This window comes from Macrobrachium nipponense, chromosome 24, assembly GCF_015104395.2.
Source record: "Macrobrachium nipponense isolate FS-2020 chromosome 24, ASM1510439v2, whole genome shotgun sequence".
In the NCBI taxonomy this organism is placed as follows: Eukaryota; Metazoa; Arthropoda; class Malacostraca; order Decapoda; family Palaemonidae; genus Macrobrachium; species Macrobrachium nipponense.
Window position 1 is genome coordinate 66053589 of NC_061091.1, and position 17500 is coordinate 66071088.

General features: G+C 38.5%; 1 protein-coding gene across 3 annotated transcripts; it reads left to right on the plus strand.

Moving 5' to 3' along the window:
- Window positions 1-770: 770 nt before the first annotated feature.
- Window positions 771-16911, plus strand: LOC135205714 (uncharacterized). Of its 3 annotated transcripts, none has more exons than XM_064236790.1 (10): window positions 778-967; window positions 4676-4864; window positions 5894-5968; window positions 6168-6329; window positions 11365-11430; window positions 11555-11611; window positions 11932-12111; window positions 13512-13553; window positions 13856-14032; window positions 14375-16910. In XM_064236790.1, exons 1-10 carry the CDS (start codon window positions 944-946, stop codon window positions 15086-15088), a joined length of 1686 nt encoding a protein of 561 aa, XP_064092860.1. In that variant the 5' UTR covers window positions 778-943; the 3' UTR covers window positions 15089-16910. The 3 variants fall into 3 exon arrangements, with proteins under 3 accessions (XP_064092863.1, XP_064092860.1, XP_064092861.1); XM_064236791.1 differs by lacking the exon at window positions 778-967 and adding an exon at window positions 1060-1187; XM_064236793.1 differs by lacking the exons at window positions 11365-11430; window positions 11555-11611; window positions 11932-12111 and having other exon boundaries at window positions 771-967; window positions 14375-16911.
- Window positions 16912-17500: the final 589 nt, after the last annotated feature.

A 17500-nucleotide genomic window follows, 5' to 3' on the forward strand; every position in this document is an offset into this window, starting at 1 on the left:
GCACATACTTTTCTTCCACCTAGAAAATTTTCAGTCGGCCACAACTACTCGTCGCCAGAAATTCTTCTGGGTCCAAGTATCCAGCAAAGAGCGTTTTCCCTTTACTGCCGAAGTCCTCACATAACCGTCTCAAAACATCCACTTGTTCCAAACACCTTCTTCTTTGTCTCAAGCCATACGACTCTTCCCCTATTCATCTTCTTGTCGCTTTCTTACTTCTTCAGTTCCTCCCTTCTTTCTCTTATTTCTTCAATCAAAATCACCTCGCACACCTGGTATTATCCCCATGCAATTCCTTCTCTCTCTCTCTCTCTCTCTCTCCACTACTGAACCAAGAATATGAACTCATTATGCAGAAAGGTTGCAGAGATGCTGTAATAAACACTTAGATATTGCTGCTCTGGGCAATAACAATAACTTAATAGATTACTTCACCGAGTCTCTAGATAGTATAGTTCCTAGTAAAGGTTTGTAGATCCCTTTGACAAGGAATAACAACCATTTAAATGAGAGTACAAGTACAACACACCGAAAAATTGACTCGACGAATGTGGCGGTCACTGCTTCCTTTGATATATCAAACCCCTTTTAAGGAAACGGCTTTCGCAATAGTTACGTTAAATCTCAATACACGTTATTTCAACTATATTTGCTCTCAAGTACCGGTCATCCGATCCGTAGTTCGTGCAATACAAGCAAAAAAAAAAAAAAAAATTTGACTCCGCAAACGAATTTGTTACCAGTGTTAAACACGTCTGATTTACCACGTACAGGAAACGGTGGTTAGTACCATGGTCTAGAATCCTGTCACCAGCCCGAGCGTCAATGCAGCCAGCCCCAGGGACTTGGGTAGCACGACGGGAACGGGCAGGGCACAAACAGCCGACGACAAAATTTCGGATTTTTTTGCCATCCATTTCTGGCCCACCTTCGCTTTTAGAAGATGTCGGTTACTGAAGACGTCACGGTAAGATTTTTCTGTGGTTTCACCAGTCGATCACAGGAGCAGTCTCAGAATTCTAGCGAATGGTTATCTTCTGGCACAGACTGGACCTCTCGAGCTAGAGGTCTGATTGCCTTAGGCTTAGACTGACTGACCATCTGATTTACGTTAGCATAGCGCTTTAGAGAACACGATGAAAGAGTTTTCCCTTCCCAGTTTCGAAGGCGGAAGATGCTAATTGCCTGTAAGTAACCGAATTTCATTGCCTGATTAGGTGTTAATATTTATTATTAGTAAATCACTCATGATTAGGTGCTATTATTTATTATTAGTAAGGGCACTTTCACACTATGCGATTCTTGTCGCACCAAGATACGATTGCAGTGCCGGATCTAAATGCGACACAAAATTTCGCAAATCGTACATTTGTCCGACTGCCACACAAAGTGATCCAATTTTTGACAAGCGCTTGCAGTCTGCTCTCAGCCTGTAGTGGTGACTAGATGGACAGGAGGAGAAAATTATTGTCTTTATTTATTACATTTGAGACATTTGAGAAAAAAGCAGAGAAAACCTAGAATTCACCCTTTGAATGCACAAAGGCACTTGTACGGTGCAGCATTTGCCACAATTTTCGAGAAGCTGAAGAGAGATAATGGTAAATTTTGTTAAAAGAAATACGACATTCAGAGATGATATTTCGTCAGCACAACTGGCAGTTACCATCAAGTAAGAGGAAATAATATGGACCTTTCTTTGTAAATTTGCTTTTCCATATAGAAATTAAAAAGGAGAAATGAAAACAACTAGTGTTAGCTCAAACATCTCTATTTATCAAAAATATAAACTGATATATCTATATCAAAAAGTAAATTTTTTTACCATGATATAAAAAGTCCATATCTCTCTCTGTTTCATTAAATAATGTAAATAAAACGTAAGTGTTAACTATAAAAACTTCTCAAAAATTCATATATATCGAAATCAAAAGTTTTTAGTCCTCTTTTATATCAATAATCTGCCGATAACCTTCTAATAATTTTAGTATCAAAACGTATATGTAACCTTAATGAAAAAACAGCAAATCATTTAGTAAATCATTTCTCAGTAGTTTATACTTAAGCTATCCATACCTGTAGTTCTTTCTTATTTACGAATAACACTGTTGTTATTATTATTATTGTATGGTGTTTTTTCGTTGCATGGAACCAGTGGTTATTCAGCAACGGGAATAACACTATTTATATCCCTCAAATGTTTTCAATACCCAATGCACCCGGTCACCAGAAGCAGTGGAAGTCTACTGCTGGTGCAACGTAATATGCAGGAAAAAATCGCATAGTGTGAAGACACGTATTGAAGGCAATGGCCAACTGCAATCGCGTCTGGGTGCAGCACCGGACATGGCCAGTGGGGCCTGTCGGGTGTAATGCGATGCCGGACCGGCAAATTTGCCGGACCGACATATTGTGAAAAGGTACATTAGAGATAATAGTCGACTGCTAGTCGCATGTAGGTCCGACATCGTGTCGCATTTACGTACGACATAGTGTAAAAGGGCCCTAACTCATGTCGCTGCGTAAAATATTAAGGAAATATACCTCAATGATAACGTGAACTGGTGAAGTTTAAGGATGCAGTAATATTGTCTGCTAATATATATGTATATATGCCGAACTTACAGCAGACATAAATTCCCTAAGGGGTCAATTTCATAATTACATCGGGTAACAATTATTGGGATAACACAACGCCAATAGAAAACTATAACCAGAGACCCCAAGCTCACACTTATCTCTTCGGTGATTTGAACACAAATATGTTTTTTTTTTATCAGTCCATTAACCTCTTCATTACCGAAAGTTTGTTTGGAGGTACCTGGGTACCACCATTGAAGTCTACTATACCGCACCGGGTGCATAAAGGTGGTACGCATAGTACCACCAAAACTCCTCTTTTCAGATAGGGACTTCCAATCATTCTGTAATTTTCGGGTTTGAAGAGTTTGGAGCAAAATAACAGTATGACACGATGCCAGACGTATGATGAACCCCAAAAATAGTATTATTTACTGCTTATAGTCGTGTGTAGGTGACAGATGAAACTGCGTCTCAACAAAAAATCTCAAACCAGACAAGCGTAAACATGTAATAACTTCTACCCAAGTAAAAAACCAGTTGTATCATCATTTACTGTATTTATTTATTTATTCACTTATTACATTTTACAAATAAAAGATATGAACACCAGATAAATGAAGGTAGAAATAAAGCCTTATAGTAACTTTATATATAAAAAACCAAACCAGAGAAAAAGCAAAAAAGCGATTTTTTCTGAGGACAAGAAACTTGAAAAATTAGTTTAGATACCCCTAATGCCCCTAAAGTTGTTTTCTGTGATGAAACTAATCTTAGAAACGTAGAAAATGACATCGCCCCAATTTTTGAAAGATATACTATAAAATTTGCGATTTCCATATTTATTGGCGGGGCTTTCGCTTTAGTTTTTGCTCTTTTTTTTGTTATTACGTGCTTATTTACTGTTCTATTTTTGATAATACTTTTATGTGCATGTTCCAGGTGCAATATACCAACATTCTGTAAGACCGAATTTCTATTCAAGACCGTAGTTTTCTCATCGACCACCCAGTGTCCCCTTGTACCAAGGGACACTGAGTTTCACATTTTTTTTCATAAAATCATTTATTTTCCCTGTAGGATGATAAAACTAACAGAGAATATGCGTTATTATAGTGCTAATAATACCTATGATAATTTCATTAGCCTGTCTTGATTAGTGTATTTGTTTTTGGCAAATATTTTTACGATGGGCACCCCTCCAAACTCGAAGTCACTACCGAGAGATTCAGTTCGGCAGCGAACACAATGTTTACATTCTGCTCACCCACCCGGTAAAGAAGGGGTTAACTTCTTTATAAAAGTGTGTTCAACAGACTATAAACGTATGCAGAAAATATATAACAAAGTTGTCCCTTAAGGTGGAAAAGAAAAGCTTTTCATTCGGTGTGTCTATAAAGCGCCTTCCACAATTACAAGTGGAAGCGGTTATGGTACTAATAATAATGAATGCAGCAGTAAACACAAAAGTTAAGATGTTCAGTTAAAATAATGACGATTTATCTGGAGACAGAGCCAGTAGTAATGATGATGAGAATGACGAAAGCAAAAGCACATTAACAAAAGATAATTAAGAAGCGAGGACGGCGCCGACTTTATCATATGACATCCTGTTATTTAAGCAACAGCAAAGGAGCCATCTACTCAGAATCAAAGGAGAAACTGCCTGACGACTGCAATGGTGAAAATGATTCAATAAATGTTAGCAAAGGTAAATAAGAAATAAGTATATAATAATGACAATAAAACATCTTCCATCACTCGGTTTATTCCCTGCAGCTGGTTGACTGAAACGGATTATTACGTAGCGATAAAGCGGCTAATGACACAGAAATAATTTACCTCCGGTGACTAATCATAAAAACTGTGCCCCAAAACAAGACATTTTCGTCATTCTAAGTTAGCTAATCTAATCTGTACATTCTGCACTGCCTTGTCGAATATAACTACCGAGACTTAGCCTATCCAAGATGGGACATTGTTTGTTTCTCTTGAGAACGGAAGATGTGCGCTGTTTTAATGTAAATAATAATAATAATAAGTTGTTGTTGTCGAGCATTTGTGAATAAATATGATACACTGTCTGAATTTTCAGAACAACAAAGGAGAGAGAACTGAAAGAGTTGCCATGGCGAAAGAGCTGGAAAACGCCATCAAGGAAGGCGTCGTCGAAGAAGTGCGAGAAGCAAACGGCACTTCTTACAACTGCACCGTCTGTCCTAAGCAACTCAAAACGAAAGACACCATCAAGCACCATCTTAAATCTAACAAACACGTCAAAAAGGTACTACACTTCTTCTTGTAGTGGTCTGATGGTATTTCTAAGGATTTAATTTACGGTATATCAATGCTATGTCATGTCTGATGTAACTAGAAATTAAACAAGTAGTTTTTGCATAGGCCTATAGGTAGGTAGTGCGACACGCCGTGTCAACGCAGGTAACCTAAACTAGATAAACCTTGGCACACAAAGTGTTTGCATAAAGGTATTTCACAAGTGAAATTATCCCCTAATCGAACGACCAATTTGTAATAATGAAAACTGCACAAGAACATACATTATTAAACGTTATATAGTACATACCAACTTACAGGGTTAAGGACCTCAGGTGTTAACTCATCCAGAAGCAGTTTTTTTTTTTTTTTTCTTTTTTTTACACGGTTTATATCACTGTGAAGCCACAAGCACTTATGATCCCGTACATTGTGGGGCAGTCTACATTCCTTACCATCTTTCACTGAGATTTTCAATGCCAATTAACGGCTGCAAAAATACATTTTGGTTAGAGATCGCCACTCCGACGTACAAGAGAAATAACGCGGCGGCACTTGTAAACGTTGGCTGAAGTGTGGTGCAATAAGAGTTTAATTCCAATTTGGATTCCCAATGAAAAAAATTATTGAGATCTGCTTGGATATCGCGTAGATACGAAATGTGTTAATCAAGCTACAATTAATACTTATTGTAACTATTATTTTACACAAGTAATATTCATACACGTAAACTACAGAACTATATTTGAATAAGTTGCCACGGTAGAAAATGTAAACAAAGCAAAGAACGTTCCAGTCAGAGTTCTTGACCAGATGCCAACTTGTTATTGTCTCCTAAACAACAAATAAATAAAAAGAAACACGTAGCTAGTCAGTCGCCATGTACTTACGTTCTTTGTAAGTTTTGTAGACATTAAACTTATTGTGTAAGTTATCCTTAGTTGTGTCAGACATGGATGTATATCTAGTCTTTGTTAAATTATGTGTTTTTTATGTATGATATTTGTCAGCTGTCAAAAAGTAAGTTTTTCACTTTCAGCTACAAGAAAAGAAACAAAAAGATGGCACTGAAACTACGGATACGAACCAGGATTCCCCAAGAGGCGAGAAGATGGTGAGGCACTATGCAAGTTATTTTTAATAGCTAGAATACCTGATACGAAAAGAAAAAAAGGAAAAATATAAACTAGTTTAAATACGCGTCTTCCTCAAATGCCAATAAAGGCGATAGCTGAACACCAGTAGAAATAGTTCCTGAATATGGCGTTGAACTTTAGAGACCACGTGCAAATAACTCTTTTCCTTTTGTTCAGCCTAATCGTAGAACCAACGCTAACCAACGAAAGGGGGGTAAAATTGAGCCGAAGCGGAATGAAGTTAAGGAACACGAAGAAGTTGTTCCTGCCATCCATGAGCCTAATGAAGAGAAAGAAGACAACACGGATCTCGTCTCAAACGGGCTGGAGGAGAATCAGGTGAGAAAACATATACCGAGTTCCGTAGCTAATGAATTATCCACAATTCAAATATTCAATGCAATAATTGGTTATTTCTAGTTGTTCTTTCAAGGACTTGTATAAAGTACGTTATCATATGTAGGCTTACATACAGCGTAGTCTATATCAGTGTTGATGTTTGGGTAGAGAGGACTCAGGATTGAAGTCCTGTGGAGTAGGTGGACACGTGTTATGGACACCATAGACGTTACGATCGCCGGATCCGGTCATCTGAACCGGAAGTAAATCTCACTGTCTAAACCCCCATACACTATCGAGCATCGAATCGCGCTTCGTGCAACGCGTCGAGTTTTCATAGTGTATGGGGGCTTGCGCATCGTGCAACGAGCCACTCGCAGCTGGCTCGACGCTATCAAGACATTCCTGATATTTTGTGGGCGGAGCTTCGAGCCAAGTGATAATTTGTTGGGTACACGAGGAAGGCTCCATTATTTTTGTATGTTGAGTGAAATTGAAGATGGATAGCGCCAATTCAAGAGAAGTGTTAAGTGACTTTATAGACCTATACCAGTCTTTCCCGTGTTTGTGGAAAATTAAATCGGCAGATTACTATAACAAACACGCAAAACAAATTGCTCAAGACAATTTAGTAGAAAAATGAAAGAATGTGACCCTAATGCTGATCGTGAATCATGTTTACGTAAGATTAATTCTCTACGTGCATCATTTAGAAAAGAATTTAAAAATGTTCAGGCCTCATACAAATCTTCTTCGAGAGCAACAGCAATGCTTAAAAAATCGTCTGTGTCTAGGTCTGAGGATGACATCTTCACTGTGCGGAAAAAGCGCTTAACTGAAACAAGGCTCTTTAGTGTGTGGCCTCCTTCGAGTTCGAGCCAAGCTTGAGGTGACTCGAAGCGCGATTCGATGCTCGGTAGTGTATGGGGGCCTTAAGCTCTATGGGGTGATCGTCCAACCAAAAGTGGGCGGAGTCCGTCGGCCTCTCCGACCAACTCGCAACCTGCCGTTGCCAGGTTCGTGGCCTCCGATTTAGTTCAGGTGGCAGGAGGCCTCCACGTCTAGGGCGTGATCTGAAGATTTACTTCAGTTTCAACGAGACGCTGAAGTGGCAACATGGCAGCTGCGTCCACAGTTAAGGAGTTCTGGGAGGAGTTTATTGAACGTCATAGGAAAGCGAAATTAGGCTTATGATAAATCAGTTGGAAAATTACAGAAGGATGATATAAACACACACACACACACACACACACACACATATATATATATATATATATATATATATATATAATATATATATGTATATATATATATATATATATATATATATTATATATCTATATATATAATATATATTATATATATATATATAGTATATGAATAACTTGATCACGAAGTATATAAAACGTGATGCTATTTATAAATAAAGGTTTTTGCCACGAAGGAAAAAAATGAAAAGCGAGATAGCGAAGCACTTTCGGTCAAGTGCGACCTTTACTCAGGCACAGTTGGCAAAAACCTTTATATATATATATATATATATATATATATATATATATATATATTATATATATATAAAGGTATAAGAACCACGAGGGAAAATAACCAACAGAGTTTCCGCGAGATCTTTCGACGTTCAAACATCTGCTAAGTAAACAACGTTTGAACGTCGAAAGATCTCGCGGCAACTCCGTTGTTTATTTTCCCCGTGGCTTATACCTTTATTTATGGATTTATCACGTTCCTAACTTTCGTGATTCACTTATACATGTATATATAATATATATATATATATATATATATATACAGTGGTACCTCGACATACGAAAGGCTCAACTTACGAAAAACTCGAGATACGAAAGCAAATACAAAAAATTTTACAGCTCTACATACGAAAAGTTTTCAAGATACGAAAGGTTGTTGCTATAAAGTCCCGAGATTCGTCCGGACCACCAAGAACAATTTTAAAACTCCCGCGCCGCCAACTGAGTAAACTCGCCACCATCCTCCCGCTCTCCCATTGGTTCCTGATGCTAGTCACCCCATAAGGTCCTGCTCTCCTATTGGTCAGCATCTACCCCTTGTGCTTTAAGTATTCTATTGGTAAAAGGATGCTGTAAATTGAAAAACTTATTCATGCAATACATTTAATAAAAAAAAACATTAGGTAAAGATAGAATAAAGAATAGAAATGAATGGTTATTATACTGTTTGGTAGTTTCAGTAGTTGAAGAGAGAGAATGAAAATTTATGGCTTATTGTGCAAAGTGATTGCTTGGCGATCGTTCGATACTCGTAAGTGCTGAATGTAAACAGAAGTTTGGAAGCTTTTTTTTTGTTTGTTTATTATAGTTAATGGTTACTTAATAATTATTTGAAATGAGTACATGCAATACATTTAATGAAAAAATTTTGAATTAGATATCATAAAATATAAAATAAATCAGACTGCCAACAAATACATATTTTTTAGAATTCTTCTTCTGTTTTATTATTACGTTACGTATACGTATGTTTCATTATAGCTGTCAGTAACTCGGTATCTCCATTAGGTAAAGATAAAATAAAGAATAGAAATGAATGGTTATCATACTGTTTGGTAGTTTCATTAGTTGAAGAGAGATACTAATGAAAATTTATGGCTTACTGTGTGCTAGGAAAAATTATTGCTTGGCGTTCGTTCGATACTTGTAAGACGGGTAAGAGCTGAATGTAAACAATCGATTGGAAGGTTTTTTTTTGTTTGTGTATTATAGTCAATGATTAATTAACAATTATTTGAAATGAGTACATACTGATTATTTATACATTTTATTGGCATATTCTAAGCTTTTAGCTTCTTATGTTTAGATGTCAGAATCATAGACTAGGCTACAGTAGCAACCACTAACATAGGCTAGGCTTGTTGCTAAGGGACATATGCTAAAGTCCTAATATATGCAGTAAAAATGGGGTTGAACATTACATGCAGTTGAATATTACTCAAGTATGTATAGTATTTTGCCTTTTTGGAGTCATATTTCTTCCGTCGGATCGGCGTCGTAACCCTAGAACATGTGTTTTAGGCCTGGAAATATAGTTTACTGGGGTGTTTTTGGAGGGCTTGGAACGGATTAGCCATTTTACATGTAAAATGTGTTCCAAGATACGAAAACTTCATGATACGAAGGCCGCCTCGGAACGGATTAATTTCGTATCTCGAGGTACTACTGTATATATATGTTATATATGTATAATATATGTATAATATATGTATAATATATATATATATATATATATATATATATATATATATATATATATATATATATATATATATATATATATGTGTGTGTGTGTGTGTGTGTGCGTGTGCGTGTGCGTGTGTGTGTGCTTGTGTGTGTGTGTGTGTGCATAGTCTAGTGTTATATAATCTATAAGATCTGTATATATGATCCTTTAAAGCAGAATAAGCCTTTAAACCTACGGTTCTGTAGCCAAGTAAAAGCACAATTTTCAGCTTTTTTGTACACAAACTTTTTAGTTTGTACATAGAACACTGAAATATTATTGAATATATTGTCATAAACTTACATTTTATTTCAAGTGTGGAAAATAACAATGTAATTTAAACAATAGCACTACGCACACATACATCTAGTATATAAATAGATAGATAGATAGATATATACTTGTGAGTGTGTTCTGTATGTATGTATTGCGTGTGTATGTTATGTCTGTATGTATTAGGACTAATGTTTATATTTATTATTTTGTCGCACATAAAATAAGTTTATGATAATACTTCCAATAATATTTAAATTTTCCTTGCTTAAATAAAAATTGCAGAGAAAAGATTTGAAAATTGTGCTTTTACTTGGCTACAGAACCGTAGGTTTAAGGGCCTATTCTGCTTTAACGAAACTATAGACCTACTGTATGCTAGACTGTATAGGTACCACTAGACTATGGATTGCTTTGCATGTCTCTGGGATTATGTATGCCCTAAAGAACGACTTGTGGCATGTAAGCGAAGTGTGTCCAGCAACCTCTCGTATAGTGATTTTAGTTGTCTTTTACAAATATTTATTTATTTATTTATTTATTTTATAAGAGGGGAGACCGTATGTAATGATAATTTCATGTCGGTCTGCTCGTTCGTTATCGGGTAATTAAACCAGTTACCAGAGTAAAGTTTCAAATCAGTACATATACAATCAAGAGTGAATTTATTTCATTTCTTCAACTATAGTTCAGTTCAGGCTCTCCTTTTTCACTGAGGTTTTGTAGTTTCTGCTCCAAGAGCGCAGTCAGTCTAGCGTCAACACTGAGCGGAGCGTCCACGTCCTAACTCTACCAGGTTTCGGCAAACTGAATAAGTGAATCCGAACGTATATGGGCAACGCAGATGCCGGAGACAGAACGGAACCTGATCCGCCGGTCGTATCGTCTATGGGGCCCTTTAGACTCAATAAAATGCGCGCATATACCCTGAGTACCTCCGCTTGATGGCGCCATAGAAAATATTAATCGTAGCAGTAAGTAATGGGCTTCGAGGGGGTGTTACCTTGAGGATGTCCATCGCATTGGTCTCCATAACAAGTGTCATTTTAGCTTGTGCTAAATTTAGTAGGATTTTCAGTTCTGTCTAAAATCTTCATTGAAGTTTGGTAGTAGTGCAGAGCCTAAATGGCTTTCCAGTGTTGTAAACATTTATTTATTTTTTTTAATAAGTAGTACTACCATTTTCACTTGTTGATGAAAAGTAGACCAAAGAAAGATAAAAGAGAGCTATTCCAATTGTATAGGGGTACTTCTTTGCTTATAAAAGTAACGGTTATTACCTTAATTGAATCAATAAGCATTAGGTACGCGAAAGATTATTTTAGGCGACTTGCCCTCTGTGGAATAGTGTCACAGGCGATGGAAATCTAAAGTTATATGAGTGACCAATGTATGAAAGGATGAATCCTGAAATCTCCCGAGTTTTAGACCTTTGTCTCAACCTCGGAAAAGTTCCTAGATCTGTCCTTCTAGAGTACGATCTCTCCTGCAGGATTTGCAGACGGAAAACGAAGTTATCGCCAATGTTCTGCTCGCCTTTTTCGTCTTGCTGTGGAGAGTAAGCATCTTCTTCATCTTATTTTTCTTCTCAAAGACCTTGGTAAATCACACATTTTGAATATATTGGCATTTCCATTCATAGTGAATTCCATATCGTTCATTGTTTATTTATTTATTTGAAGATTCTGAGGTTCCTCGTTGGATTTGAGGATGGGAGCGCCATTATTGCGTATACCAAGGTAAGTTGTGATCTCAGCAGGTTCTTGTTACGCGTAAGTTCTTTTGTTTCTAAAGGCATGGTGTCTTACTGAATCCATTCTCGGCAACAGCCAGTTATTACGAGTTTACATCTACGTTCGAAAAAGAAGGAAAAAGTACTTATACGTTATAGGCGTCAGAAAATATAACTGAAAAAACATTAGGAAAGATGGAAACTGATGAGACATAGTACTATATAAACTCGTCTTAAATATTAGGCCTTCAGCGTTGTAGCCTACACACACCTAATTTTCTTTTCTGGCTTAATAATCATCACCAATGACATTTCTCCCAACTGAAGAACTTCCTGAGGGGCAGCACTCCCGACTCGCAGGCTCTGAAGATGGCCATAGACCGAAGCGAAATCATCATCAGATCTGAGAGGGACGGCCGCCACTACCACTGCCTGCCCTGCCAACAGCACCTGAGGACGAAGAGCGCTCTGAAGAGTCATCTCGAGTCGGAAGCTCACAAAAAGAGGGTGAGGAACAGTGTTGCAGTGCAGTATTAAGGCCGCCACCAACACTCGGTTATGCCTGCACAGTCGGCCTGTGCAGGCAAAACTGAACGTTAGTGGGCTCAGTTTTGCCTGCACAGGGCCGCAAAACTGAACGTTAGTGGGGTCAGTTTTGCCTGCACAGGGCCACAGCCGACTGTGTGTAGGCATAACTGTGCAGGTATAACTGAGTATTAGTGGGTTCAGTTTTCAGTTTTGAATGTACAGGCCTTCTGCACAGGCATAACTGCGTATGTATAACTGAGCGTTAGTGGCGGCCTTTTGAGGGCATGCTGATTGGCCCATTGAGATCAGATAATCCCTTGTGAGGAAAGTACCCATGCCCCATGCCCTTAGTCTCTGGAGACTAAGGAATGAAAATCAAGGTCAGAGAATGAAGCAGGAATAGGAAATTGTCTGCTGTTCCCCGTGTAGTACCAGTTCCTCATTGGACGAGTAGGTTGCCTACTCCCCTATCAATTTGGAAACCCGAGTTCACTTCCCAGAACCAGAGGAATTCATTTCTGATGATTAGAAATTCATTTCTCGATATAATGGGGTTTGGATCCCACAATCAGCTGTAGGTCCCGTTGCTAAGTAATCAATTGGTTCCTAGCCACGTCAATAAAAATCTAATCCTTCAGGTGGCCAGCCCTAGGAGAGCTGTTCATCAGCTCAGTGGTCTGGTTAAACTACGGTATACTTAACTTTTTTTCTTTCCCCTGTGTACTGGACATTGTAGGGAACGTGTGAATTAGAACAAGCTGTTGCAGCTCTGATCCCTAAAGTACTACTACTACTACGTGCTACTACTATGGTAAAGCTAGAAGCTAAGATTTATTGAATTATGAGTGTTGAATATTTCAGTATACCTATCTTCTTAAGGGCTCGAATTAGTGACGCTACCTTTGTCGTACAGCTGTAACAAAACTTATGAGTAAAAAATGCGCTGAAGTTTCTTTGGCACAATCAAGTTTTCTGTACAGCATACAGTGCTGTATGAAACTCTGAGCCACAGCCCATGAAACTCTCAGCCACGGCCCCATACAATTCTCCGCCATGGCCCATTGGTGGTCCATGTTATTAGCACCTGTAGCACCTATGTTGGCTAGCTTTAACCTTAAATAAAATAAAGACTACTAAGGCTAAAGGGCTGTGATTTGATATGTTTGATGATTGGAGAGTGAATGCTCAACATATCAATTTGCAGCCCTTTGGCCTCAGTAGTTTTTCAGTGCTGAGGGCGGACAGAAAGTGCAAACGGACAGAATAATAACCATCTCAATAGTTTTCTTTTACAGAAAAAAAAGTAGCATTTTTTCCTAAATTATTTTAGACGATTATCATTTCTATTATCATAAGTTTAAACATTTCTCTTCTTCTAGGTTGGATTGAATAAAATGGAAAAAGATGGAATCTCCATTGAGGTAAGTAGGATGCGTAGCTACACGCAGACACACCCCTGGAGTCCTCTTCGTTCTGCTTTAACTATAGAATCTCGTGCGTATTTCATTGAATAAAACTATTAGAGAATCATATGCTATGCGTTCTGTCTCAAAATGAATTTGTACCGTTTGTCTTGTTTATCACCAAGCCTAACTTGCAAGTTGAGAAAATACAGCCATTCAAAATAAATCTACAAGTATAGGAATGCATATGTCACTTGAGTTGAAACTAAGCATGAATTTCATTGACGCATTGTCTCCGGTTCTGCTTCCCAAATTATCAGAACGATCCCACTCCGGAAGGCGAAAATTTGGTGGAGGAGGCCTTCCAACACAACATCCTCTTCGCCAATGACGTATGCTCAGATGCCTCTCCCTACTGGTGTACTCTCTGCCTGAAGCCTCTGAAAGTGTATGGCAAGTTGGCCAGTCATCTCTCCAGTATCAGACACAAGAAGAAGGTGAGTATGCCGTTCTTCAGGACGTCATGCCTTCCTTTGAGTGTTACCTGTTTAACTTTGAGATTACTAAGTTATCCTAGTTGCACTGAATGGTGGCAGAACAGACCTTATAGAGTAACATGCATGATACCTTTCTGGCACCGTTGACTTTGGCACCCATTGTCAACTTGGTTGAGTTGTGGGGGCAGCCTAAGATGGAACGGTGACCTTGCATAAGTGAGCACAGTGCTCTGCCACTCTGCCATCCTCTAATATGCCGTTTAAATGATTCATGTGTTATATTGAGTGGCATCTTATATATCGCCACAACAGATTTGAAAAGCGATTCGTGTGTTTTTACAGGTCGAAATTTGTCGCTCGGTATCGCAGACAGGGAAAGGAAGTCCAGAGAAACAAACTGGATTCACATACTACCACGACTCATCTTCAAAAGGTCGTGTTTATGTGTTTAACGTTTTAAAGGACAGACCAGGTGCAAGAGCTGATTCATTGAACATCCAGAAAACATTTGGAGGTCTTGGCTACGACGTCTTCCTCCACGAGGACTTCACGTATGGGGAAATGATGCGGAACATAAAGAAGATTCAGGAAGACCAAACTTTGGCCAGTACTGGCGCTCTGATATTGTTTATTCTGAGTCACGGCTCCGACATGGACACTTTCATATCTGCTGACAGCACGGGAATGAGTCTCAATGCCATTAAGCAGAAATTCACCGCAAAAGGGTGCCCTTACCTCAGGTCGAAGCCCAAGATCATCTTTGCCAATTTCTGTCGGGGAAAGGACATAGAAGAGCACTGTCTCTATGAGGATCAGGTGCCCGCAGCCGAAGCTCTCGTCGACATGATCATCGTCCACGCTTCAAATGAGGGCATGATAGCTTTGCGATCCAAGGACACTGGGACGGTGTTTGTGAAAAGTCTGTGCGAGGTGTTGAACGAACACGGCACGAGGCTGTTCAGGCACGTGTTCATTGATCTGAGTAATAAAATGAAGCAGAAGAGAGGGACGACTCCAGTGGCCATTGATCATGTCTTTAAGGACTTCAAGTTTTAGATGTTTTTCATTGGTACGTGGAAAACTGCCTTAGCTTAGCCTTTCCATGAGAGTGACTGCTCTGTATCATTGCTAATTACTGTGTTCTGTCAAAAATTGTTAGGTCACTAGGACGTAAATCTTTCCTTTAACATTAATCCCTTGTGTCCCTCTTACCGTAGGGGTATAGTGCCGTCAATGCTATTCATGTGTTGCACTGTAGGCATTATTTCAGGTTCTTTGCAGCGTCCGTTCAGCCCCTAGCTCCTACCCCTTTCGTTCCTTTTTCTGTACCTAACTCTGTTCATATTGTTTTTCCTAATTTTACTTTCCACCCTCCCCTAACAATCAATTCAGCATTATTATTAGTGCAGAATGGACCCCACAGGTCCCAGCGCTTGGCATTTGGCCTAAGTCTCATTCCATTTCATTCAACAAGAGAACTATTCCCCACAACTGTAATTCAAGCGGCGCACTTAAGACTAGTAACCATCCTGGTTAAAAATCAGTTTTGCCAACTCATTCCATTTCAGAATCAGAGAATATGCCTTGCAAACCATGTAGTAACCATGATTTAAAACCCTGATTATGAATGTGAATCAGGTTCTGAAACACGCAAGGGCCATTCTAATCCAACTTACAGGTCCAACTTTGCCTGCGAGAGAAATGTTGTAGGCTTTCAGTTCTAGACCAGAAAGGTCCTCGTTGGACGAGTCGGTTACATGCCCAACAACCGATCTCAGGGTCTAGGAATCAAAGGAATTTATTTCTGGTGATAGAAATTCATTTCTCAACGAGGTTTGGATCCCACAATAAGCTGCAGGTCCCGTTGCTAGGTAACAAATTGGTTCCTAGCCACGTAAAAATATTTAAACCTTCAGGCCAGCCCTAGGAGCGCTGTTCATCAGCTCAGTGGTTTGGTTGAACTAAGATAAACTTTTAACTCTAGAACAGATGAGGGAAAAGAAGGAAGCCACTAGTGAGGTAGGTCCGAGGTGATTGTGGAGTTGCAAGACATAAAAATGAACCTGACTGGTGAGTTACAATATACCATTGATATCTATTCATAGAATGTGTATTTCAAACCTGACGACACACTGCCCAACATTTGGCCCAACATTCAGTTTCTCTTTATGAAAACATCGGAAGGATGATTGAACAATTGGCCTCATGTAGACTGCTCTAGAAGATTGGTGTGTGTGTGTGTGTGGAAAAGAAAAAGTAAGAAATGTGACAAAGAAACAATTGAATTTTCTATACAGCGTGTAATGCTATAAGAGCTATCGCCCGGTGATGGCCTGTCCTATAATGTTGCCAGAAGCACAATTATGGCTAAATTTAACCTTCAATAAAATAAAAACTATTGGGGCTAGAGGGCTACAATTTGGTATATTTGATGATTGGAGGGTGAATGATCAACATACCAATTGGCAGCCCTCTAGCCTCAGTAGTTTTTATGACTTGAAGGCAGACAGGAAAAGTTCGGACGGACAGACAAAGCCATCTCGGTGATCTTTTTACATAAAACTAAAACTGAAGACTGTGTAAGTACAATAGACATTAGAAGCTAAACTTGTAGATAACAGAAGACAGGAAACATGCAAGCAGCGACAGAAAACCATATCTTAATCACTTTAGTAATTTTTTTCTCCTCTGACATAATTATAGATATGCCCTTGCAAAGGTCTACACAAGATTCATGAGCTTAGGAGCCCTTTGTAAAATGTGAAAGCTCCTGTCAAAATTTGTCTTTATACATACATACATACATATATATATATGTGTGTGCGTGCGTATATATACATTATTAAGTGCCTGTTTCACATTGTTTTGATTAGTAAATATTTCTTAATTAATTCAATTTGCATTTTATTAATCCTTTAATCTAAAGAATGGCATTTATTTTAGAGAGATTTAGAAACTTGTGGAAAAAATACCTGACATTCTCCACAAGTTCTAACATTTTGTTTAGAAAATCACATATGATCCCAAAAAGAGCAAGTTTGAAAGATATGTAAGTCAGGAGAGGTCGGAGTGGAGATGTTTATTCAATGACGGTTGGGAGTGACTGTCTCATCACTAGCCAATGAGCGTTGTACTAAACATGGCTGAATCCCCTTGGAATGCGGTGTTCAGTACTAGCCCCTCGGGGATCAAAGTATTGTATTGTGAGATCGAAGAATGTAAAAAAGAAAACAAATGAGAATTTGGTGTTATTCTTCGTAATCTCAGAATATTTATCTGTGAAGTCAGAAGGGAGAATATAGTTTATACGTTATCGTATCTTTAATTACACAGATAACAGCGTTAGAGACGAAACAAAAAGAGGAACGCCCAAGAATGGAAGGCAAAACAGGAGCTGGCACTGTCAGTGCACCATTCGCGGTGCACTGTAAACGTTATTTGATATTCTTTGCAGTGTTCCTTCAATCC

Excerpts from the sequence above, each read along its gene's own strand:
- LOC135205714 (XM_064236790.1), top strand. The coding sequence starts at position 944 with ATGTCGGTTACTGAAGACGTCACG. Across the intron at positions 11,612-11,931 it reads CCATTATTGCGTATACCAAG|AACTTCCTGAGGGGCAGCAC; the intron begins GTAAGTTGTGAT and ends TCCCAACTGAAG. Across the intron at positions 12,112-13,511 it reads CGGAAGCTCACAAAAAGAGG|GTTGGATTGAATAAAATGGA; the intron begins GTGAGGAACAGT and ends CTCTTCTTCTAG.